Source organism: Rattus norvegicus, chromosome 6, assembly GCF_036323735.1.
Source record: "Rattus norvegicus strain BN/NHsdMcwi chromosome 6, GRCr8, whole genome shotgun sequence".
NCBI lineage: Eukaryota > Metazoa > Chordata > Mammalia > Rodentia > Muridae > Rattus > Rattus norvegicus.
Window position 1 is genome coordinate 96,587,428 of NC_086024.1, and position 20,566 is coordinate 96,607,993.

Genomic DNA, 20,566 nt, shown 5'->3' on the forward strand with positions numbered 1-20,566 from the left:
ACTGAGGCTGTGGAGTCTGTACAATCCAACAAGAACACACGGCTTCCTCCAGCCCCCCCCCCCCGCCCCACTTTGTACCTGTCGCCTGATGGCCTCTGTGGAGGTTAAGTGTTTAGTTTCAATCATACAGAGGTCTGTTGCATTTCTCAAGCTGTGCAGTAACTCCAAATGTACCCCATAGTGGGGAGAAACCAGGTAGAAAACACATTTGCCCCACCCTAGTAGTGTGTTATCATTTCAGCATCTGAAACTGGGACTCCGGCTATTGAAGCAATGATTCTTTCTGTGTTCATAACCCCTCCCCAGTAAGCCTAACAAACACTGTTATTATTTTTGGACAACCTAATCTCTTCCTTTGAAGTAAAGGGAACAGGAAGAAAGATGGGATCAATATTCCATTCCTAATCCTCCCTGCCCCCAGATTTTGGAAGCTGTGGCTAGTAAGTACAGTAAGAGGACAGGACAGATACATCTCAGTGTTGTACTGTAAGTCAGCCGCACAGACAGGGCTGGGGTAAGTGTGGCCTTCAGTGTGCCTGTAAAGTTTTGTGACATCATTTTTAGGTGCATGTCTCTGCCAGTGTCTTGTTGCAAGGACTGTGTCTTGTTCATCTCGGTTTCCTCAGCTCCCACCCAGTAATTCATACATACTTGATTCTGGAGTCCATGAAAGCGTGGGCATATACATCCATAGGCAAACACATACAGTCACATAAATAAAGATGAGCCTGCGTGACCTGCTTATGATTCTGATTGCTTGACCCTAGAACTTCCTACCTAATGATAGAAATATTAGTTTTCTCATGGTGTTCAATGTTCAACCCAACTTGACTCAAAAGCTAGCAAGAGAAATGAACCATACTGCTTATACCTCTGAAATCCAGTAGCCATTAAAACGGAAACCCCTGGTAATGGGAAACGGTCAAAATGGTGTGTGACATAATTATAGGGATGTCCTGCAGTGGGTTGAGAACTGGTGAAACATCGCACGAGCAGCAGCTCCTGCAGAGTGTGTTGTGGAGAGCTCTGAAGTGAATGCAGCAAGGACTTAGGCGGACACAGGCAGGCAGACACCTCTGTGTGTAGCGATGGGTGAAGTCCAGTTCACCCATTTCAGGGGACAATGAAAATGTGTGGATTTGAATGACCGGCTTGGTTTCCTATCTGTGTGATGTTCCTGGAAGACGCTGAAATACAGTTACAGAGCTCGCAACGGGATGTGTCTGTATCGACCAAGAACCTCAAGACAGGCTTGTTGAACAACACACGGGTTGTCCTTCTTAACAATCTTTACACTGGAGATGTGCATTCCAGTATTTTAACTTTATTGTCTGTTGGGTCTTCTTTAACTACCCTATTTAAAACAGTCCCCTTGGGCCTATTTACTTTTTAAAAGATAGAGTGTCACTTTGTCACTGAAGCCTATGCCTAACCTGTCATCCTTCCTGTGCTAGCTCTACAGGTGATGCCCACCGTGCCTGGATCTATTCTAATTCACACTGCCCTTGACCACTTTGTCCTGAGTTCTATGGGTTCATTTGTGTGTATACATTACTCTCCTCCATTGATAGACCATCAAGGCAGCGGGGTGTCTCTCTGTTCCCCACTCCCTCCACTCTAATGTCTTCTAAAAAGCCCGGTGTGCACTCCGTTCTTACTAACTGGCAAATGTTCACTCACTGAGAGTCAGACTGCTATTTCAGATAAAGCAAAGGGGCTGAGGGATGCACTGACTGCTTAGTTATGTCACACGCACGCACATCCTTCCTGCAGCTGAAGCACAAGTCTCTGGGAAAGGTATGCCGAGAGCCAAGAGAACGTGTTCTTTGGACAGCAGCCCCAGGCAGTGAGGAGTGTGGAAGGCTTGGGAAAAGACTGCTGTGTTCTACTGAGATGGAATTGCTGCAAGGAAGCCAGATGGGCTTGAATGCCATGGAACTTACAGCAGATGGCACTCAAATATTAAGCTAGCGTTTGCTTATGCTCCAAGATGAGCTATCTGAAGCCGGTTACATGTCTATTTAGAAACAAGCAGATAGAAAAATAAATCTGGTATCGCTAAAGTTTTCTGCTAAAAGCAAACCTAAGAGCTATCACCCAATGTACTTTCCTTACAAAGGAAATGTTGATATTATTCAGGTTGGGTTAAGTCTAACAAAACCACCCAGAATAGGACAGGAGGAACCCACTCTCCCCGGAACCTGTTCAGAAACAGGCTCAGTGTGATGACGCCGTGGAAACCTGCTCCTGTGAGTTCCATGGTAACAGTGGCAGTCCTCAGACAAACACTTCACTAAACAGCTTTGTTTTTCTCCTTTCTAACTACCTTTGTGTGATATTTTTGGACAATGTTGAAATACAAACAGCACTGAGTAAGCTGTAAACACGCTGTTCCAAACGCCTCAGCTTCAGATCGGGTGTTTGTCAGTGTCTCACTAACCCATGGTGGTGACTCCGCTGGTAACCCGGAAGCATCCAGCTCTCTGGGGGATGCCCCAGGATCTCTTGTCAGCTGAAAGTTAGACTCAGTGACATAAACTGCAGGAGCCACCCAGCTGGAGGAGAAGATACTCTCAAGACTTATAAGCAGGGTGAAGTCACAAGCCCAGTGGCCAGCTACTCTGCATATTTAAGGCTTCTTCCCCAGACAGGAGTCGTGGAATATTCTCTGACTTTCTCATTGAATCAGATGTATAAAGACTGTAAAATCTTGGTCACCAAAAAGTCAAGGGTAGAAATAATAAGGGGGTCATACGACCGCGGGGATAGTGAAGAATCTCACCAGCTATCCTGTATGTATGAAAATTTTCTTGATAAAAGTATTTGTCACGGACAACGGAGCCCCATCTAATAGTTGAGTAGCGCAGCGAGCATCCTCGTGTTTTCTGTTGTTATTTAAGACACATTTGCCCACATGCTAATTAAAAATAGATCAACTGAGAGGGGAAATCGGATGACTATTGGAGAAATATAACCTATTTATCCAGTAGTTCTGAGGTTATGCAGGAAAAATGTTTCTGGTTTTGGGTGTGCCCATTGAAACATTGAGGAGGAGACATTTCCATAACAGCAACTTAATCTTAAAATTCTTCCACCAAAACCAACACAACCAACGTGACAGGATCCTACTGTTAAATTTTGCTGACTTATAAATGAAAATTCATTCTGTTATTCTAATCTGTGAGTGAGATTTTGCTTGGGGATCTGTTTTAAGTATCTCAGCATATAGATTGCAGAGACTCATTCCAAATCGTAAGCCAGGGTCAGGTATTGGAAGGGTCAGACTTTACCTGCCACCAAAATATCGTGTTGTTAATGGGTGGCAGTTCCTTGTCAGTGCATCTCAGATCCTGTCATGGTTTTGAAAAGGTGTGATGTGGGTTAAGAGGAAACATCAAATAATCAAGTCCTTCCTATAGTAACATCTCCTCACCCCACCACTGAGACAAGAAGTTCTGTGTGCAGTCTATTTCCTACTTGCTACATCGCACCATCCAAAGATTTCCCAGAACTGGAAGCACAAGCAAGTTCATTTTCTATTTAAGATAACCGAAAGGGGTTTCCTGTGCAGTTTTTATGAATGGAGTAGCAGTTTTATGTGACAAACTCTTATCTAAAGGAGTTATTCCGCATGTGTTATTGTGAGAACACTAAATCCTGCCTCAGTATTAGCCAAATGTCTCTGGAATACCTGTTTACCAGAGGGTAGCATTCCTGAAAGACAATGCAGAACAGTTCTTTGTGTTCGAAACTGCTTATTTGGGGGTGAGGTTGGGAGGGAAGCACCCTGCCACGTGTCACACTGGATTCAATCAAGTCATCAAAGGGAGATCGTGATGTCCTGTCTGTAAAGTTTCTACTGCCTTACAGCTGTCTGGCCACAGCTGGTAAAAACAGAGTAAGGGCTCAGGCTAAAAGCTAAGCCCAAGTAGGCAGCTGTGCCGGGTGGGTTTCACCAGATCCTGACACAGTGGTTAGTTCATACCTCTCATCGTTTGGGGGAATAGGAATGAGGAGGGTGTCAAAGGGCAGGCTGCTGAGTGGCGTGGCGGCTGTGAGTGTGGCTACCATGGCAGTATTCTGTAGCATCAAGTCAGCCTCGGGAGCACTTGGCCAGAAGGCTCATCCACCAAGGACAGCCCCCTTGCAACTTCACAGCCTCCTGTGTCCTTAAACAGCCTGTGACCTGAGCATGTAGCATTTTAGCTAGTACAGAAAACACAGCCCAATTAAAAAATGGGAGCGTAATTGCTGTGATTTATGATGTTCCAGTTCTATCAACCTGACTACTTCAAAGGCATCACTCTGCTTAATCTCATTACTATTCCAGAGAAGACAAGCATTTGCCATCTTTTATACATGGCTTTGGAAGTTTTGGGCCAGTAAGTGATAGATGGGGATTCACAGCCAACTCTGTCTTAGTCTAGAATCACTACGTCATACACCAAATCTCTATAATCACCTCAATAACAAACTTGGCTTTTCGTAAGGTTCTTCTGTATTCAGAATACCAAAAACAATTCATTGAGAGAGTTTTCCATTGTATGGAGGGTATAAAACTTCAGGAGGTTACCCTTGTACACAAATGTTCTCCAGGTTCAGTTCAGCAAAGAAAAGGTTAAATGTTGGCCCACAGTGATGCCACCTTGGCTTGTTCCCTTGCCCTTTCCAGAGCTGATCACCCTGGAGGAATACAGCCAAGAGGCAAAGTCCTTCTCTGGTAACAGCAGGTGATCCCCACACAGTGTTCTCTTCTTAATTGGCCCATTGTCCTTTAAACTTTCACTGGATGCAACTGCATTTAAATGGGCTTAGCAGAGAGAACAAAAGCTACAAAGCACACAGGCATTCAGTAAGGATCCACAGCACACATCAGTCTACAGCACACATCAGTCTACAGCACACATCAGCAACTACACCTCCATTCCAGGGTGATTATTTCCATTTCATTTGCTTGTCAAATGTTTGAGAAGCCACTCCCTAGGAGGCTCCATTACAGAAGGCAGGGATAGCACAGTGAATAAAGGATTGATTTTAGAGTTTAAAGACACAAGCAGTAAGCAGTCAAGCAGACCACTGGGTGAAAAGCGTTGGGGAAGCTCAAGCAAGAGATCAATGCACCAGAAGAAGTGCTGGCTTCCTGTGGGAGCTCTGTATTATGGTGAGTCTGGTTGCTGCTGATTCTGGCAGGCAAACCATGCTCTCGGTCCATTTCTGTTGCTACGATTAAGTACCCTAGCCACCAGCAACTTTGGGGAGGAAGGACTTGTTTGACTTATGGTTCCATTCCATTGTTCAGGGACATCAAGGTATAAACCCAAAGCATCACCCATAGTCAGAGAAATGGTGTTGCCCACTATGGGTGTGGGTCTTCCTTCATTGAGATAAGGAACAAATTGAAGATCACAAGAACTTACACAGCATAGATTAGATTAACTTGGTGATTGTGAACTCTAACTAGACAAATACTGGCCTATGGAGGTTGGTCAGAGAAAAATTAGAAGGTGGATATTTCCATTACAACCACTGGATGGCAACAGACATTAGCAGTCTGTTAACCTACACACACACACACACACACACACACACACACACACACACCCCAATTCTGCTTTAATTGACTTCCTCTGGAATTTTTGATGGAGAATAGAATCTCCTAGAGTTCTCAGGGACAGGTAAATAACAGTGAATTCAAAGGTCAACGAGTTTGGTTTTCAAACACATATATTTTGTTTTTGCAACGTTTCATATTCGAGGAAATCTCCTACAAGATCTCAGTACTCAGCCAAGAGTTTTTGTAAAGCGGTAGTGCCTGCTCGAGTGGAAGCTTTAAGCCAGAAAGCCGTATTTACGAGAATACGCAGTTTTGAACTGGATTATTCGTTAGTGGTGGTGAGGTCTCTGACTGATAATAAAATCATCTTTTCTACTTACAACTTATCCCTCAGCAAAACCCTACCCTCAAACACTAGCTGTGATTAAGAAGAGACCAGCATTATTGAGGCAAACTCTTCTGAGCGTATTTCCTCGGGGTCAGCGCACCATGACTGTGGTTCCCAGGAAGCTGAGGCTGCCCCTCACACTGGCACTCAAAGGTGGCACTGGCTCTGAAGCCATGAGGGGCCATGGAGAACATCTGAGGCTCAGCTCCAGGACAGGTCAGGAGAGGCCATGGGTGCACGTGCTGCCTCAGTTGAACTAAAAGTCACAGGATTGAAAGAGCCATGAAGAGGAACTGAGGCTTTGTGCCATGTACCTGACTGAGAGTCCCTGAAGAGAGCCCAGCAGGGGGTACTGAGGAAAGCGCAGCTCAGCTGTAACAGAGACCCCAGCGCTGCGAAGTCAGTCTCATAGGAAGACCAGCACAGGCAGCAGCAGCTGCAGAGTGGAGCTGGCCTCAGCCTACGAGGCAAGCCATGCTCGGTAGCAAGACCTTCCGGGCCTTGGAGATGGTGACACCCAGAAGACTAATGCAGACTTGCACTGCTGTGCTTTGGTTTTGTCTGATTTGAATGTAACGAGACCCTGGCTTTTCCTTCTTGGAGTAAGAAAGTAGTGTCTAACATGGTTTTGTTTTAGAGTTCAGAGATATGGAACTTTGAGGAGAGACTGTGGATAATAGACTGTCTACTTTATAGAGGGGTTTTAACTTTAAAAAAGACTTTGGATGTTTTCAAGAGACTGAACTTTTAAGGTGTTTGAAAAATTAAAGACTGTGGGACGTTTAAAAGTTGAAATGTTTTGAATTTCAATACTGATATTAATATGAGATCTTGTGAATGCACAAGAAAGAAAAGGTTATAGGGGATTACGTGATTCGTTTGTGTGTTGAGTCGACAAGGGGTCAATTGTGCTGGCTGCATTTTGTCAGCTTGACACAAATGTAGGCACACCTGCAAAGAGGGAATCTTCGTTGACGAATGCTTCCATAAGACTGGCTTGTAGGCCAGTCTGGATGGGGTGGGGGATTTCTAGATTAATGATCGATGTGGGAGGGCCCAGTGCATTGTGGGCAGGTTGTCCTGGATGACACAAGGAAGCAGGTAGAACAAGTCATGAAGGGCAAGCCAAACAGTAGCATTTTTCCACTGACTGGGCTTCAGGTCCGGCCTCCAGGTTCCAGTCTTCAGTTCCTGCCCTGAAACTTCCCTCAGCAATGAACTAGGACTCCGAGAATTGTAAGTTAAAATAAACCCCTTTGTCCCCCAAGTTGCTTTTGGTCATAGTGTTTTATTTATTTATTTTATTTATTGTAGCAATAGACACCCTAAGATATTGTTAGGTATAACTTTTACTTATATCAGAACTGTACTTTAGATATTCTGGAGCCTGGTAGTTTCCTGGCCCTACACAAGCTTGTATAAAACTCTTAAAAAAAACTTAGCTATCTATAATCCTTCATGGTGTGCCACATTTAAACTCCAAAGGGCCAAATATGGCCCTTGTTCTAGCTTTAGTGTGAGTCACCAAAATAACAAAGTCACCTAAATGCAATACCCGCCGCTGACTGACACACACACACACACACACACACACACACACACACACACGAGGGTCAGATGGCTACAGCAGTAACACACCTAACTTTAGAGGCATTTCTTCTGTATAACTGTGTTTGCATCTGTAACCACTGTGTTAGCAAACTCTGAAATATCATTTAGGAGATTTTAGGGATCAAATCTCTTCCCCTGATGCAAAGTAAGTCCTGTTCATTAATGTCCCAAAGGGCTCCAACCCATTCGCTCCTCCCTGCTCATTGCTGTTCCTTCCTCTCATCTACCACCATCTTGCTCTGGCAATAGCTTCTCATTATCTTCTATCTTCCAACTTGTCTTTCCCCAAACCTTCCTCCCTAACATCACCAATACGTAAAAGGCTAAGAAAGTCATTTCCTAGTTTGAACTCTTCCACATATGCTGAGAAGGCTTGGGAAAGACACAACTCTGCACACAATGTGAGCAAGGAAGAGCACCACAGCCAACCAACCTTTTCTGGACACTGCCTTGCCTGCGTACCCTGCTTTATCATTTCTTCTTAGCTTCTACAATATGCCCAGAACGTTTCTGCCTTTGGCCTTTTCACTTTCTGCCTTTAACCAGCTCTTGCCATAATCAATTCTTCTGTTGCCTCATCTCTACAATCTTCTCTGACTTCCATATCAATCACTGGATGCCACCCTGGCCAGGCGCTCTCTTATATAACTCTGAAGATTCTTTCTTTTTCAAGGTCTGCCCTTCTCAGACATTAACCCAAACCAAACAAAGGATCTACTCACATCTGCCTTGGTTGTTGCTACACTGGTTGTGTTACACCTGTAGTAGCCATATTGTTTGAGTCAAAGGAAGGATGAGAAAAATGAAGGCCTTCCTTTGGAATGGCTGGCATATCTTTGAATGAAATGTATGCTGTCTGAATTTCAAGAGTGTTTTGTGTGCTCACAAAGGTGAACCTTAGAGGTGGGCCTATTGGTATCTTGATTTTAGCATAAAAGGAGGCAAATATTCCAAAGGGATGGGAGAATCCCCTGGAACCTCATTTGACTCTGAAAATTAGAAGTATGTCCTCTTAGCCTGTAAGTGAAGATAATGTATACAAGGGACAAAGAGGCATTATTCATTGGAGGAACCAAAATGTTTGCTATTTGTGAACTATTTCCATGGACACGTTCCAGACTGACTTGTATCCATCTTAGTAGCTAGCCCATTCCTTTCCATGCCCAGACAAGATTTATTAATGAGTTGGGGCTTGTTATAGCTCAAGATTTGACAGTGAAATATTACAGCATACAAGAACCATACCCTGAGGAGGAAGTGTCAAGACTGTCCTATAATTAACAAATGTCAGAGGCTACCACAGTTTGGAGAAATTTTATCCATCTCTGAGAAGGACATCTCCCCCAGTCCCCTGGGGCCAACGTTTTAAAAATATCGATCCACATGCAATTTGAGCAATGTTAACCTTGTGTCTACTTTATGAAGAAAAGCCAGCAAATGGAAGCCAACAGATAGAGCTGGCTACTGCCAGTCTCATTCCAGGGATATTCAGAGGAGGGCCCCTTCTATCACTGGGAAAAGCCACATGAATTAGCTTAGGTACTCCAAATGGTCTAGGTTGGGAAACCTGATGTCTCTAGGTATTTGTATGTCTGCAATAAGCATCACGGATCTTGACGTGATTGGCTCTGGGTGAATGAACTAAGAGACTCTCCTGGGTGGGCCTGGGAAAACATTTCTGGGAAAGACTGAGTTAGGAAAACTCCCTATCAGAGAAAGCAGCATCTTCCAGTGGCAACCTAGTCACGAAGAATCCCAAGGACGAGCAAGGCATCTTGCTTCTGCTTCTTGCTGTTGGGTGTTTGTCCTGTTACTGTCATCAGAATCCAGCTTCTTTAGCCTTCCCATGTGAGCTGAAGAAAGCGGCTCCCTAGTAAACCTCTCTATGTTCAGTGCCAGATCGGGGCAACTGAGGCACACAGGCTCTTGACTTCCTTGGTGTGCAGACAGCCACTGTGAGGCCACTCAGTGCCTAGTCTATGAGTCACTCTAGTAAGTCACCTTATGTAATACATATTCATTGTATTGTTCTTCCCCTCTGGAGAACCCTGGCTGATATACTTGCTCACACTGACACAACAGCCAGGCTGCATCAGGGAATTGCTGCTCCATCTCGATGAAAACTGACAGGAAGTAGCCACTGTAGAACAGTGTCAGACCTCCGGCTGGTGCTGAAATTTCTACCGTGAAAGGAAGAGATTTTCCAAGAATCTTTAGGGCCAGATTTGCTAACGCAATTCCACAGAAGCTAGTAAGTATGATGACTTGGTTTTAGAATTACCAGTAGAAGAAGAGACGGGTCGTGCTGACTTTGGTTCTCTCCCAGATATTGTGGGACAGACACCATCAAAGACCTCATCTGTGTGAGGAGACCCCACCTGGCAGCCTTCCTGTGAACACTACCTTTCCTGCCATAGTTTCCTTCCAAACTCAGGCTGTGCGGCTGGATGCCATAGAGGGGAAGAGGCTGCAGAGGGAGGCCTGCTGCACCCCTCTTCCTGGGGTACAGGGCAGGCGCTGCTCTATCCAGAAGAGAGAACCATCCGAGAGCCTCTGGTAGCTCTCTAGAAACACATGTGCCAGAGGCATCCTCCTTGTAATGCGTGTTGCTGTCCCGCCCCGCTGCTGAGCTTGCTGGGGAAATAAAACAATTCTCAAGCTCTAGTGTATCCATTTTAAGTTCGTATTTAGGTCTTTGCTCATTCTCATTCTGTAATTTCAGCGTAGAGACAGGGCAGGAACATGAACTTTTAACAACACTGCAGGCGTCAGGCAACCATGAAGGAACAGCTGGCAGAAGGCAGTGTTTCTCAAACCACGTGACTGGGTGCACTCTTGACCGTTCTATAGTGGTGGTTGTTATATTGTGGATGGCTATTTTGATGGCGTTTTCAGATATTAGGGACATTCTGGATCACTCGGGGGGATAGTTTTATAGACAAACACTGTGCAGACACCAATGTGTTTACATTTGGGTCAGCAGAGAGTGGTTCCAGCTTTACCTCAAGATGAATCCCTGATATCACCCCCTCGAACCCCACTACATCTTCATCCCCCTGTGGGTGGAAATGTTCCTCGAACGACTTTTATTATTACCAACAATGCTTTATGAAGGATACTTACATGTGTATCCAATATCACACACACACACACACACACACACACACACACACACAGAGCTGCCTGCAGTCGGATTTAAGACAGCAATAGCTATTATCAAGTATCCTCATAAGATCTTCTTTTCAGCAGGGCTAAATAGGACCCAGGGCCTTATGAATGTCAGACAAGCTCTCTACCACTGAGTTGCAAACCCGGCCCTAAACCAGTGTTTCAAATGTGAGAGTTGTAATCGTGAGGAATGAGTAGAACTTATATAACATCACTTTATTTGCTCCAGAATGAAAAAAAAAAAGGCAGAAAGGAGAGATTTGGACAAATAATATGGATTAATTGAATTCAGGAAGTCCTACCAGTTATCCAACCACAGGGAGGAAATAGACTTGGAGCTCAAAAGAGAAGATGTCTTCAAAGCAAGAAACTGGGAATTTACCACTAAAAGCCCAGAAGGGAGGTTAACCTGGGATCGAGGGCCCGAAGGAGGAAAAGAGGTAAGGACAGAACACTGGAACGCCTCCAGGGTGACTGAATAGGGCAAAAAAGATGGGAAAGAGGTTGAGAAGATAGGAGTGAGGAAGGAGAAGCACCAGGGCAATGAGAAAGGAAATCCTGAGGAGTGGGGGGGGGATGATCTCCCTTTACCTAACTGTTCCATGGGATGGTATAAAGCTCAGCCTGGTAGCACAGACCTGTAATCAAATGCTTGGGTGCGTGAAGCAGAATTGTGAGTTCAGAGTCTGCCTGGATTGCAGAGTCGTTTTAAGCCCAGCCTGGGCAAATTGGTGAGACCCTGCCTCAGAAAAAGTAATAAAAGTAATTAAACTTTATCAAATAATATACTCAATATTACATTATTTGTATGAAAATCAATGCAAAATTACTCATTATTTTCTTAACCAATATTTTGCTTCTTATAACTAAATTTTTAAGTGTGCGTGTGAGTGTGTGTGTGTATGTGTATGTGTGAGTGTGTGTGTGTCTGTGTGTGTGAGTGTGTGTGTGAGTGTGTGTGAGTGTGTGTGTGAGTGTGTGTGTCTGTGAGTGTGTGTGTGAGTGTGTGTGTATGTGTATGTGTGTGTGTCTGTGAGTGTGTGTGTCTGTGAGTATGTGTGTCTGTGTATGTGTGAGTGTGTGTGTGAGTGTGTGTGTGTATGTGTATGTGTGTGTGTCTGTGAGTGTGTGTCTGTGTATGTGTGAGTGTGTATGTGTGTGTCTGTGTGTGTGAGTGTGTGTGTCTGTGTGTGTGTGAATGTGTGTGTATGTGTGTGTATGTGTGTGTGTCTGTGTGTGTATGTATGTGTGTATGTGTGTGTATGTATGTGTGTGTGTGTGTATGTGTGTGTGTCTGTGTGTGTGTGTCTGTGTGTGTATGTCTGTGTGTGTATGTCTGTGTGTATGTGTGTGTGTGTGTGTGTGTGTGTGTGTGTGTGTGTGTGACTTCATTGCCCTTGGAGGCCAGAAGAGGGATGCCTGGAGCTGGAGATACATACGGGAGCTTGTAAGCCACCCAACCTAGGGGCTGGAAACTGAGCAATAAACACTCTTATCCACTGCACCGTCTTTCCAGCCCCATAACCAGTATTGTTTTTCTGCTTGCTTGCTTGCTTTTAATTGAAAGTATTTTTTCCATACACCATTTTAATAAGATAGATCAGGACTGCACTGTTATATTTCCAGAGGGGACAAGAAAACTTAGCCAGAAAAGTGGCAATGGGTTTGACAATCTGTGAGTCAGTCTGGTTTGCAGTAGAACAGGCTTAGGTGGCACTGTGACAACCGACTGCCCTAGCCCAGCACTAACCTATCCCCATAAGTCATGGTTGCTGCTAAATGATTGACCAAGGATTTTTAAAATTAGCCTTTCATTTGCACATTCCTGAGAGTCCAGACAACCTTGCAGGGATGAAAACTCATCTCCCCACTTCATAGTCTGAGGGCACTAACAGACTGTTCTTGAGGAGCGGAGGACGAGAACACAGCACAGGAGGGCAGGCTTGCACAGGAGGGAAATGGAACACAAAGAAAAATATTTTCTCTCCAGTTCTATGGCTGCAGAGGGCTCTGAAGGGTGAGAAAGCTCCTAATCAGACCTGGGACCAGTAAACCTGGTGCCCTGTGTCTTATACCATGATGCCATTGGGTGGCTGAGTCTTAGTCTAAATGTTTCAAAGCCCTGGGATGCAGAGTCGGCACCCATGAGTCTAGTCTGAAGCCTGAGACGCACAAACCCAAATACATCTGCTACTGAGGCTTCATTGGACACAACCTGGAAACCAAGAAGCAGACTTTACTTCACAGTTAAGGGCAGTCATGCTTCCTTAAGCACCGACCTGCTGGCCGGCGGCACTGGTTAAGAACAGCCTAGGGGCAGCTCTGCAGCAGGAGACTTTCTGGACTGCTGAAATGGAGCTGCACAGACCAAAGGGAACCTCAAAGCTCCAATAGCCCTCTGCTGGTACTGCGTCATCCACAAGGGGCCTCCAGGGCTTGGCTTCCCCAGAGTGGGGAGCAGCTGTGCATTACAGTGGAAGACTAGATTTCAAAAGACCCCTCAGGGAAGGAGCGAGCCGAGGTTATTCACCCTGAGACCCCCTCAATCTTTTGAAAAGACTACGACTACCTCCTCGCCAGTGTCTACATTTAGCAACAGACGGTAAGCTATATGGGGCAACTTGCACAGAGAGCTGAGTTGTGCCAAATTGGTCATAAAAGGCGCACTCAGGCCCTTGCATCTAGAACTCCAGCTTTACTGATCTTCAGCAGATGTCTGCTAACAGCCCCAGATGTTGTGCTTGTCTCTCGGATTTGAGAAGGAAATGGGCCCGCAAATGTCCCCTTTCTCTTCAGTCCTCAGATTAATTTATTTATCTTGAAGATAAACGTGTTTGATTAGCATTGTGAACATAGTGACTGTCTCAGGAACATTAGGGGCTAAAGTGAAGACATGCCCGTCACATGTTACATGACATGAACACAGGCAGGCATGACTCTAGCTCTACCATTGCAGGCTTTCATGCCAGTGCTGTTACACTGCACTGCAAACCCCAGGACTCCTCCCTATGCCAGTCTGAGTGGTCACAAAATAACTTAAATTAGTTCAACAGCCGCCAAACAAACACGCACTCTTACTCTTAAGTTGACTCCAAGTGTCTTCCCATCGCGTGCACGTAGTGTGGAAGTAATTATTTGGATAATTAAGAGTCAACAGGCTGGGGATGTTGCTCAGTGGCCTGGGTTGATCCACAAACTGGGGTGGGGCCAAGTTATCTTGGCCTCTACAGCCATTTAATGAGGTAATCTTGTGATTTCATTCTTCCGGATCCTTCTATTCCAGCATGATCATCTCAATGTTTTGTGTGTTGGTTTTGTAATAAGAAAAAGGCTATTCTCTATTTTTGTACGAGACACTAAAGGTTAGCAAAGGCTAAACCCAAGAGGGTATACCTATGAAGTCATTTATAGTCAAAGGGCAAAAGAATTGTCAAGAAACCAAGAGTGGAGAAGACGGATGGCAGAGACCCTGGGGCAAAGGTGTGCTCTGAGGGTGAGCAGCGCCTCAGCTAGTCACCTGGTTCTTCTCTCTCTGAAGTCCATTCAGAGTCTGTAACCAGGTGTGGTGGGCAACTCGAGATACTTAAAAATCTCCTTTCTACCCACAGATTCTAGATGATAAAACACTGACTTCTTTCATTTGAAGACTTTCTCAGAGAGAGAACCTAACGACTAAAGTAAAATAATTCTAAATCATAAGCAACTTTAAAAACTACTGGGTGTTATTAGGTGCCGCTGGGGGACAGAAGAAACTGTGTAAGCAATTTTGGTGGCTGTCTTTCCTGATTATCTAGAACTCAAAAGTCAAAATGCTCCCTCCTTGGGTATGCCGAGCTGCACATGGCCCATTTGGGCAAAACTGAGCTAAAGGCGGGTTTAGGCATGAAGGGACCTTGCCACCCCTCATCTTTAAATAGGTAGAAACTGGAAACAAGCCTGGACAGTTCCAAGCAGAGCTTCGATTTTCCACAGAGATTGCCAGCCCTGGAGTGGCAGAAAGGATGGGGTCTCCGATTCAGGTCCCAGGGAACACATAAACCTCTTGTGCTCAGGGCATGGAAAGAGAAAAGATGCTTGACCCACAGGGAAACAGACTACAATGGCCATGGGCTACCGATCCCAGACCCCTATCACGGTGACAGATACCTCAGGGCAACCAGGGAGGACTCTGGCGGGACAACCCTGCTTGGACCAGAAAAGCTGCCCCCCTTTACCTTTTTGCTTGTTGAAGAAAGGCAGAGGGGGCACGAGGTCAGAACCAAGTGGTCCAGGAATTTCGGTGGCCGCGGGACTTTGGCTGGAACTCACAGCTTCCTCTTCAGGCTTCTGCTGCTGTGACTTGGGCGGCTCTGGGACCGGGGCTCCATCACCTGATGATGGCTCTGGGCGGGACTGGAGGGTGACAGGGGTGAAGCTGAGCATCGGGTCAGGTTCCACAGGGCCTTGGTGGCTGGGCGCTCGCTCTTCGGTGGCCCGAGAGCTTGTCTCTTCGCGGATGGCATCCAGGACGCCCGGTTTCATCGGGGGCGAGTCCTGCTCGCGCTTGGGGCTCTCCTCTGAGGCCGAGGAGGCATCGCAGGACTCGATGATGAGCTCGCTGTCCAGCTCGGCCTCCCGCTCCTCCCGCAGGATGCTGTACTGGATAGATGGAGAGGCAGGAGAGGGAGGCGGGCCCGACACGTGGCCGAAGCTCACATAGCCAGAGGGTAGCGCATCCTCAGAGGCCATGGGGTCCTCTGACACCAGTTCAATTTCTGAGTCTCCGGACTCCGCACTGCTGGCCTCCTGGTCCAGGGAGCTGGGGATTGTGGGCAGCCCGGACCTGGCCTTGACTTTGGGTCTGTCGGCCGCCTGGCCCACTGGCCTTGGACTCTCGGTTGTTTCATATGATAACCCCTTTGCTTCTTTAATGGCAGCAATCAACTCATCCTCGGAGACGCTGCCTTTCCCCTGGGACTCTGCAGCAGATGGTTCTGTACTCCCACAGAGCGAAGAAGAGCCAGAGAGGCACACACACGGACAGACAGATGGACACAGAGAAAAGAAATAAAACAAAATTCCATTAGGGGAGATGTTTTGTCGTTGCTTGAGAAACACACATCTCATTAGTACAGAAATAGTCTGTTTCCAGGGCTTGGCTGAAAGACAAGCCACCTAAACTAAGGCTAATTACTGTTGCGGCCCAATTAATTCACATACCTATTCGTCTTAATCTAGCTGTTTTAAAAAGTGACCCTGCCACTTAGCAACAGAATCTTGGCTGTTTTGTTGCACCAAAGATACTAGAAGTCATTTTAATTTCTGATTCATTCCCTCGAGGGAGTTTCTCAGCTTCATGGACTTCATCAGATAATCAAATGTACATGTATCCCTAATCGAGTCCGCCAACATCAAGAGATCTGAAAGTTGACCCTCCCCCATGCCCATGGCTGCCCACTCCTTCTCCATTAAGAGAGGACAGGCTCCGGCTAGACTTCTGAGCTTTACATTTCTCGTGAGAAGGTTTTTATTTTTAAAGCCTAAAACTCAAAGGTTTTGCCACACGCACCCCCCCCCCAGAGATTTACCAGCTCTACCATCTCATGGGACTGCAGCTGTGGTGGCCCAGCCCACTGCTCTGCTTTGCCCACCCCCTCTTGAGAAGACACCAACTCAGAGTCACCTCAGTCCCCAGGGCAAATGTCTGCCTTCTGCCTGATGTTCCTCCAGATGGCCTGGAGGCCACACTGCCAACCCTGCTGAGCTTGGCTGTTGGATCACCATGGCAACAGGGTTCGGGAGTTTGGTACTATTTTGCTATAGAGCAGGCAGGGCCATTCTTCTGGGTACCTTACACATCATCTTTGGGCCTTGTGTGGCAAGAACTGACCAACCAAAGCTTCCTGCAGAATATTAGGGTCGCTGTGGGGTTCTAGGGAGGTGAGATGATCATATTATATTGTTCATGGCTACCTCATCTGTGGCTGTAGGATTCTAGAGTTTTAGAATTCTCTACAAAGCAAGACCAACTTTACCCTATGCATCACCCATCTGTTAAGCGGAGTCGAAAGTTCAATGGCAAGGGGTCCCTTCACACAGTAGGTTGTGTAACAAGTGCATGGAGGGTGATGGCAAGTGCCAGGCGGGGAAAGCAGAGTAGGTAAGGGATGAGGCTTCAGCTTTAAGTGAGTCAGAGGGGCTTCTGTGAGAGGCGGGCCTAGATTTAACCCTTCATTTCCAAAGGAAAAATGTGCTGAGCAGTGTGAAACCCTGCAGGTGGTAGTCGCAATGATCTATCAATACCAAAAGGAGGTCATGGTGTCTGGAAGGACTTATAAATACGGGGGTATGGTAGAAGAGGTGGAGACAGTGTGGGCGTGTCAGTCATGAGGTTTTTCTCTCATGGAACTAGCAATCACCAGAGTAGAGAAATAATATGCTCTGTTTGAAGTGTCTTAAAACAACTGTTTCCCCTGAATACATATATACAAGTAACGGTATATGGACCAAACAGCTTATATTTAGGAATATATATGTGGAGAGATATATATGCATGCATTAACAATTAGTGGGAAAGGTATGAATTGGAAGTAGAGCTGGAAGGGGCACAAGGGAGACCTTGGAGGGAGGAAAGGGATGGGAGAAGTGTGACTGTATTATTATCCCAAAAATAAAACTCAAAAAGCAAAGCAACTGCTTCGACCTCTCAAACTTTTTGACAGTTGTCATTGTACTACCTCAAATCGCTTTTGTCATAGTTCACTGTCTTTAGTGAGCCATGTGCTTAAGTCCTTGCTATGGTTCCAAACAAAATAGTAGTGTAGAAGTTACATGAGGTTATGTTTACATGGTGAGCTAAGGGTGAGGAGGGAGGGAGGGGGACTGAGGGCACCAATGGAGACATGGTCTATGTCTTCAGAGTATGGTGTTGCTACGAGCCACCACCATAGCTCCACCTGTGAGTATCCGCTGGGTGACAGGCACTTAATATACTGTGCTTACAACCTTGGGGCAATGGCTTGTGCCACTGTGTAATAACATTCCACTAGCACGTCTCTCTCTTTGATCCAGTCCTATCATTTTGCATGTATTCTGCACTTCGTCCAAGATCCCTCAACCCTGGTTCAGTCAATAGGAAAAGCTGAAGGAAGGAGATGCTGCGGTGTTCATAGCTCCCTGTATCCTTTGAAGTTCTAGCTCTTAATGGGTTTCTGAGTCACTTCCTCCTACTCTGCTTGCTCCAGGGATATTAATGACTCCTTAGCATTAAGGTCTTGCTGTTGCCTATTGGTTCTCTTAACCATCTCCACACCCATGTAAACGGCCCAGTCTCAGTCTCTTCAGTTACAGCCTCTGAGTGTATTGCTGGTGTCCTGGCAGAAATGACTTGCCTTGAATCTAAATGTGTGTCATTCTGTTTCAAACTCTTTTGTTGTTTCATGTGCCCCAGGTTTTCCCTGTTTTAAGGAAGCACAGGTCTGAGATGGGACCGGTCATAGTTTGAAAATGAAGAGAGGAAAAGTGGTTGGTTAATCATATGCAAAAGGATGAAGCCAGTTCCCTCCCTCGTGCACCTGGAAACCTTCAGATGAAATGGTGACCTAAATAAGAGATGGTAACAACACCAGTACCCCTTAACTAATAAGTGGATAGATTAAATATGATATGGCCTTACGGTGGAATATTGTTTGGCCATAAAAGGGAGGGAGGCAGTGAAATACTGGGGCATGACAAAACATACCTCGTGCTACTGTGCTAAGTGAAAAGAGTCATGGTGAGCTGCAATATTGTAATATTATGTTTATATAATGGTTTAGAATAAGCAAATGCATAGAGAGAGAATGTGGATGGATGGCTTCAGAGAATGGGAGAGCTGGAAGGTGATGTTGCTGTTGGGCATCAATCTCTGTGCATGATGATGCAGGGCGGCTTCTCACTGGAACCTAGAGCTTGCCAGCTCAGCTAGTCCAGCTAGTGTATACTAATTCCCTGACCCCATTCCTCAAACACTGTGATTATGGTGCTGTAGGCTGACATGCCCTCCCAGCCAGCATCTATGTGGGTGGGAGGGCTCTTCCTCACTGAACCATCTCCCCAGTGCGGAACCATGGTCTTTCACCACAGCTCATATCTGAGCTCTGCAGCTCAGGGTTGCCTTCAGACATTTTAAGTAAATAGGAGAAGGTCTGAGCAGACCTCAGACATTGACTCCTGTAACTGTGCATGTGACACTAACAGTTGAATGGATGGTTCTCCCAGATTGGCTGGTCGGTTTAGCAAGTAAAAATACAGGCCATTGCCTTCGGTTGCCTCCTAGAATGTAAGGGCTATGTCTGGAGATATCATATATTTCTGACCAGGAAGAGGGAGTGGCCCAGAAGCTGCTTCATAATATCCAAAGGTGCTCTGTAACCCAACAAGGAACAAAGCAATCAATGGTTCCCCACTGCTTTAAGGCTGCAAACCACAACATTGACCTGCACAGCAAAATGCCCTCAGAGGTGCAGTGGTGCTATTTCTGTCTTGGAGGTAACCAAAAGCTATCTAACTGAACTTAAGGTCTGCTCAGAAGGAGGGAAAACATATGCCTGGAAGCCCAGCCAACTAATTGCCTGTAGCTAAAAAGGTCATAGACCCTAGAGGTCAAGCCTCTCTTTCTTGAATATACCTAGTTTGAAGGCTGCCGCTGATATCTTCCTACATTAATATAGTTTCTAACTGTATTCCACATTCTTTTCTTTATACCCACAGTTAAGTGTAGCACTCACTGCTCACCAAAGAAGCAAATGGAGGCTTGCACAGAAGTCCACAACTGGTCCAAAATACAGGGAACAAATTACCATGGGGATCCAAGTTCCATTTAGTATGTCTGCAATCCATCCCTACACCTAAGGCTCGGGGAACATCATGGAAGATTCAGCAGAAACATAACCGCCAAGGGAACAGGATGTCTTTTTTGAGACACTTATGAAATTTCAGTTACACAGCTGCCTAGACAAGACCTGCACTATGACAGCACCAGGTAACATACCAGCATGGACTAGGGGATTTCAAAAGTTCCCAACCCTAGATAAAAAGCTACAAACAGCTGGCACAGTGTGGTCTCCTAGGAATGCTGAATATGCAGGAGCTTAGCTGGGTTAAGTTTTCTCTCCCTCTCTCTCTCTCTCACGTACGCACGCATGCACGCTCCTGCTCTCTCATCTATATCCCCTTCTCTCATCTCTCTCATCTCTCAATCCCTTCCTCTTCCCCCTCCCTGTGAGTACAGATTGCATAACTCTGTGCGTGTGTGTGTGTGTGTGTGTGTGTGTGTGTGTGTGTGTGTAGTGTGCAGAGTCTAGGGTACAACCTCAGGTGTTGTTTCTCAGAAGTTATCCACTTTATTTTGTTTTACCCTGAGATAAGTTTCTTGCTGAGACTTGGGGCTGCCAGTTCAGCAGGACTGGCTGATCAGCAGCTCTGGGATCCTCCTGTCTCAGCTTCTCTAGAGCTAGGATTCCAAGAATATGACATCATGCCTATCTTTTTTTTTTTTTTTTTTTTTTTTTTTTTTTTTGTCTAGGTGCTAGGGGGTTGGACTCGGGTCCTCATGCTAATGTTCAGGTACTTTTACTTACTAAGCTCTCGTCCCAAACCCGAGAATTTCCTCTTTTGATCAAAGCTATTTCTCAGATTCATATATGCAATGATATATTCAAGAACTAAAGGGAGTAATGTAACAGTGCTGGGATTGAAGGGAGCAGGGAGGATCATCTGTCTCTGAGGTTTTCTTTTCTTGCCTCTACCACCCCAAAGGAGCCTGATCCCTTCTTACTCCAACTTTCTGTTACACAGATTCAGAGCCTGTGTTGGGCATATTACAT

At 45.8% G+C, this 20,566-nt stretch overlaps 1 protein-coding gene across 1 annotated transcript in view; it reads right to left on the reverse strand.

Annotated features, from left to right (window-relative positions):
- Nucleotides 1–20,566, reverse strand: part of Rtn1 (reticulon 1) — a 220,204-nt gene that overhangs the window by 88,291 nt on the left and 111,347 nt on the right. Inside the window, exon 3 of the mRNA NM_053865.2 lies at nt 14,936–15,694. Coding sequence (NP_446317.2) covers nt 14,936–15,694 — 759 coding nt within the window. The remainder of the gene's footprint in view (nt 1–14,935; nt 15,695–20,566) is intronic.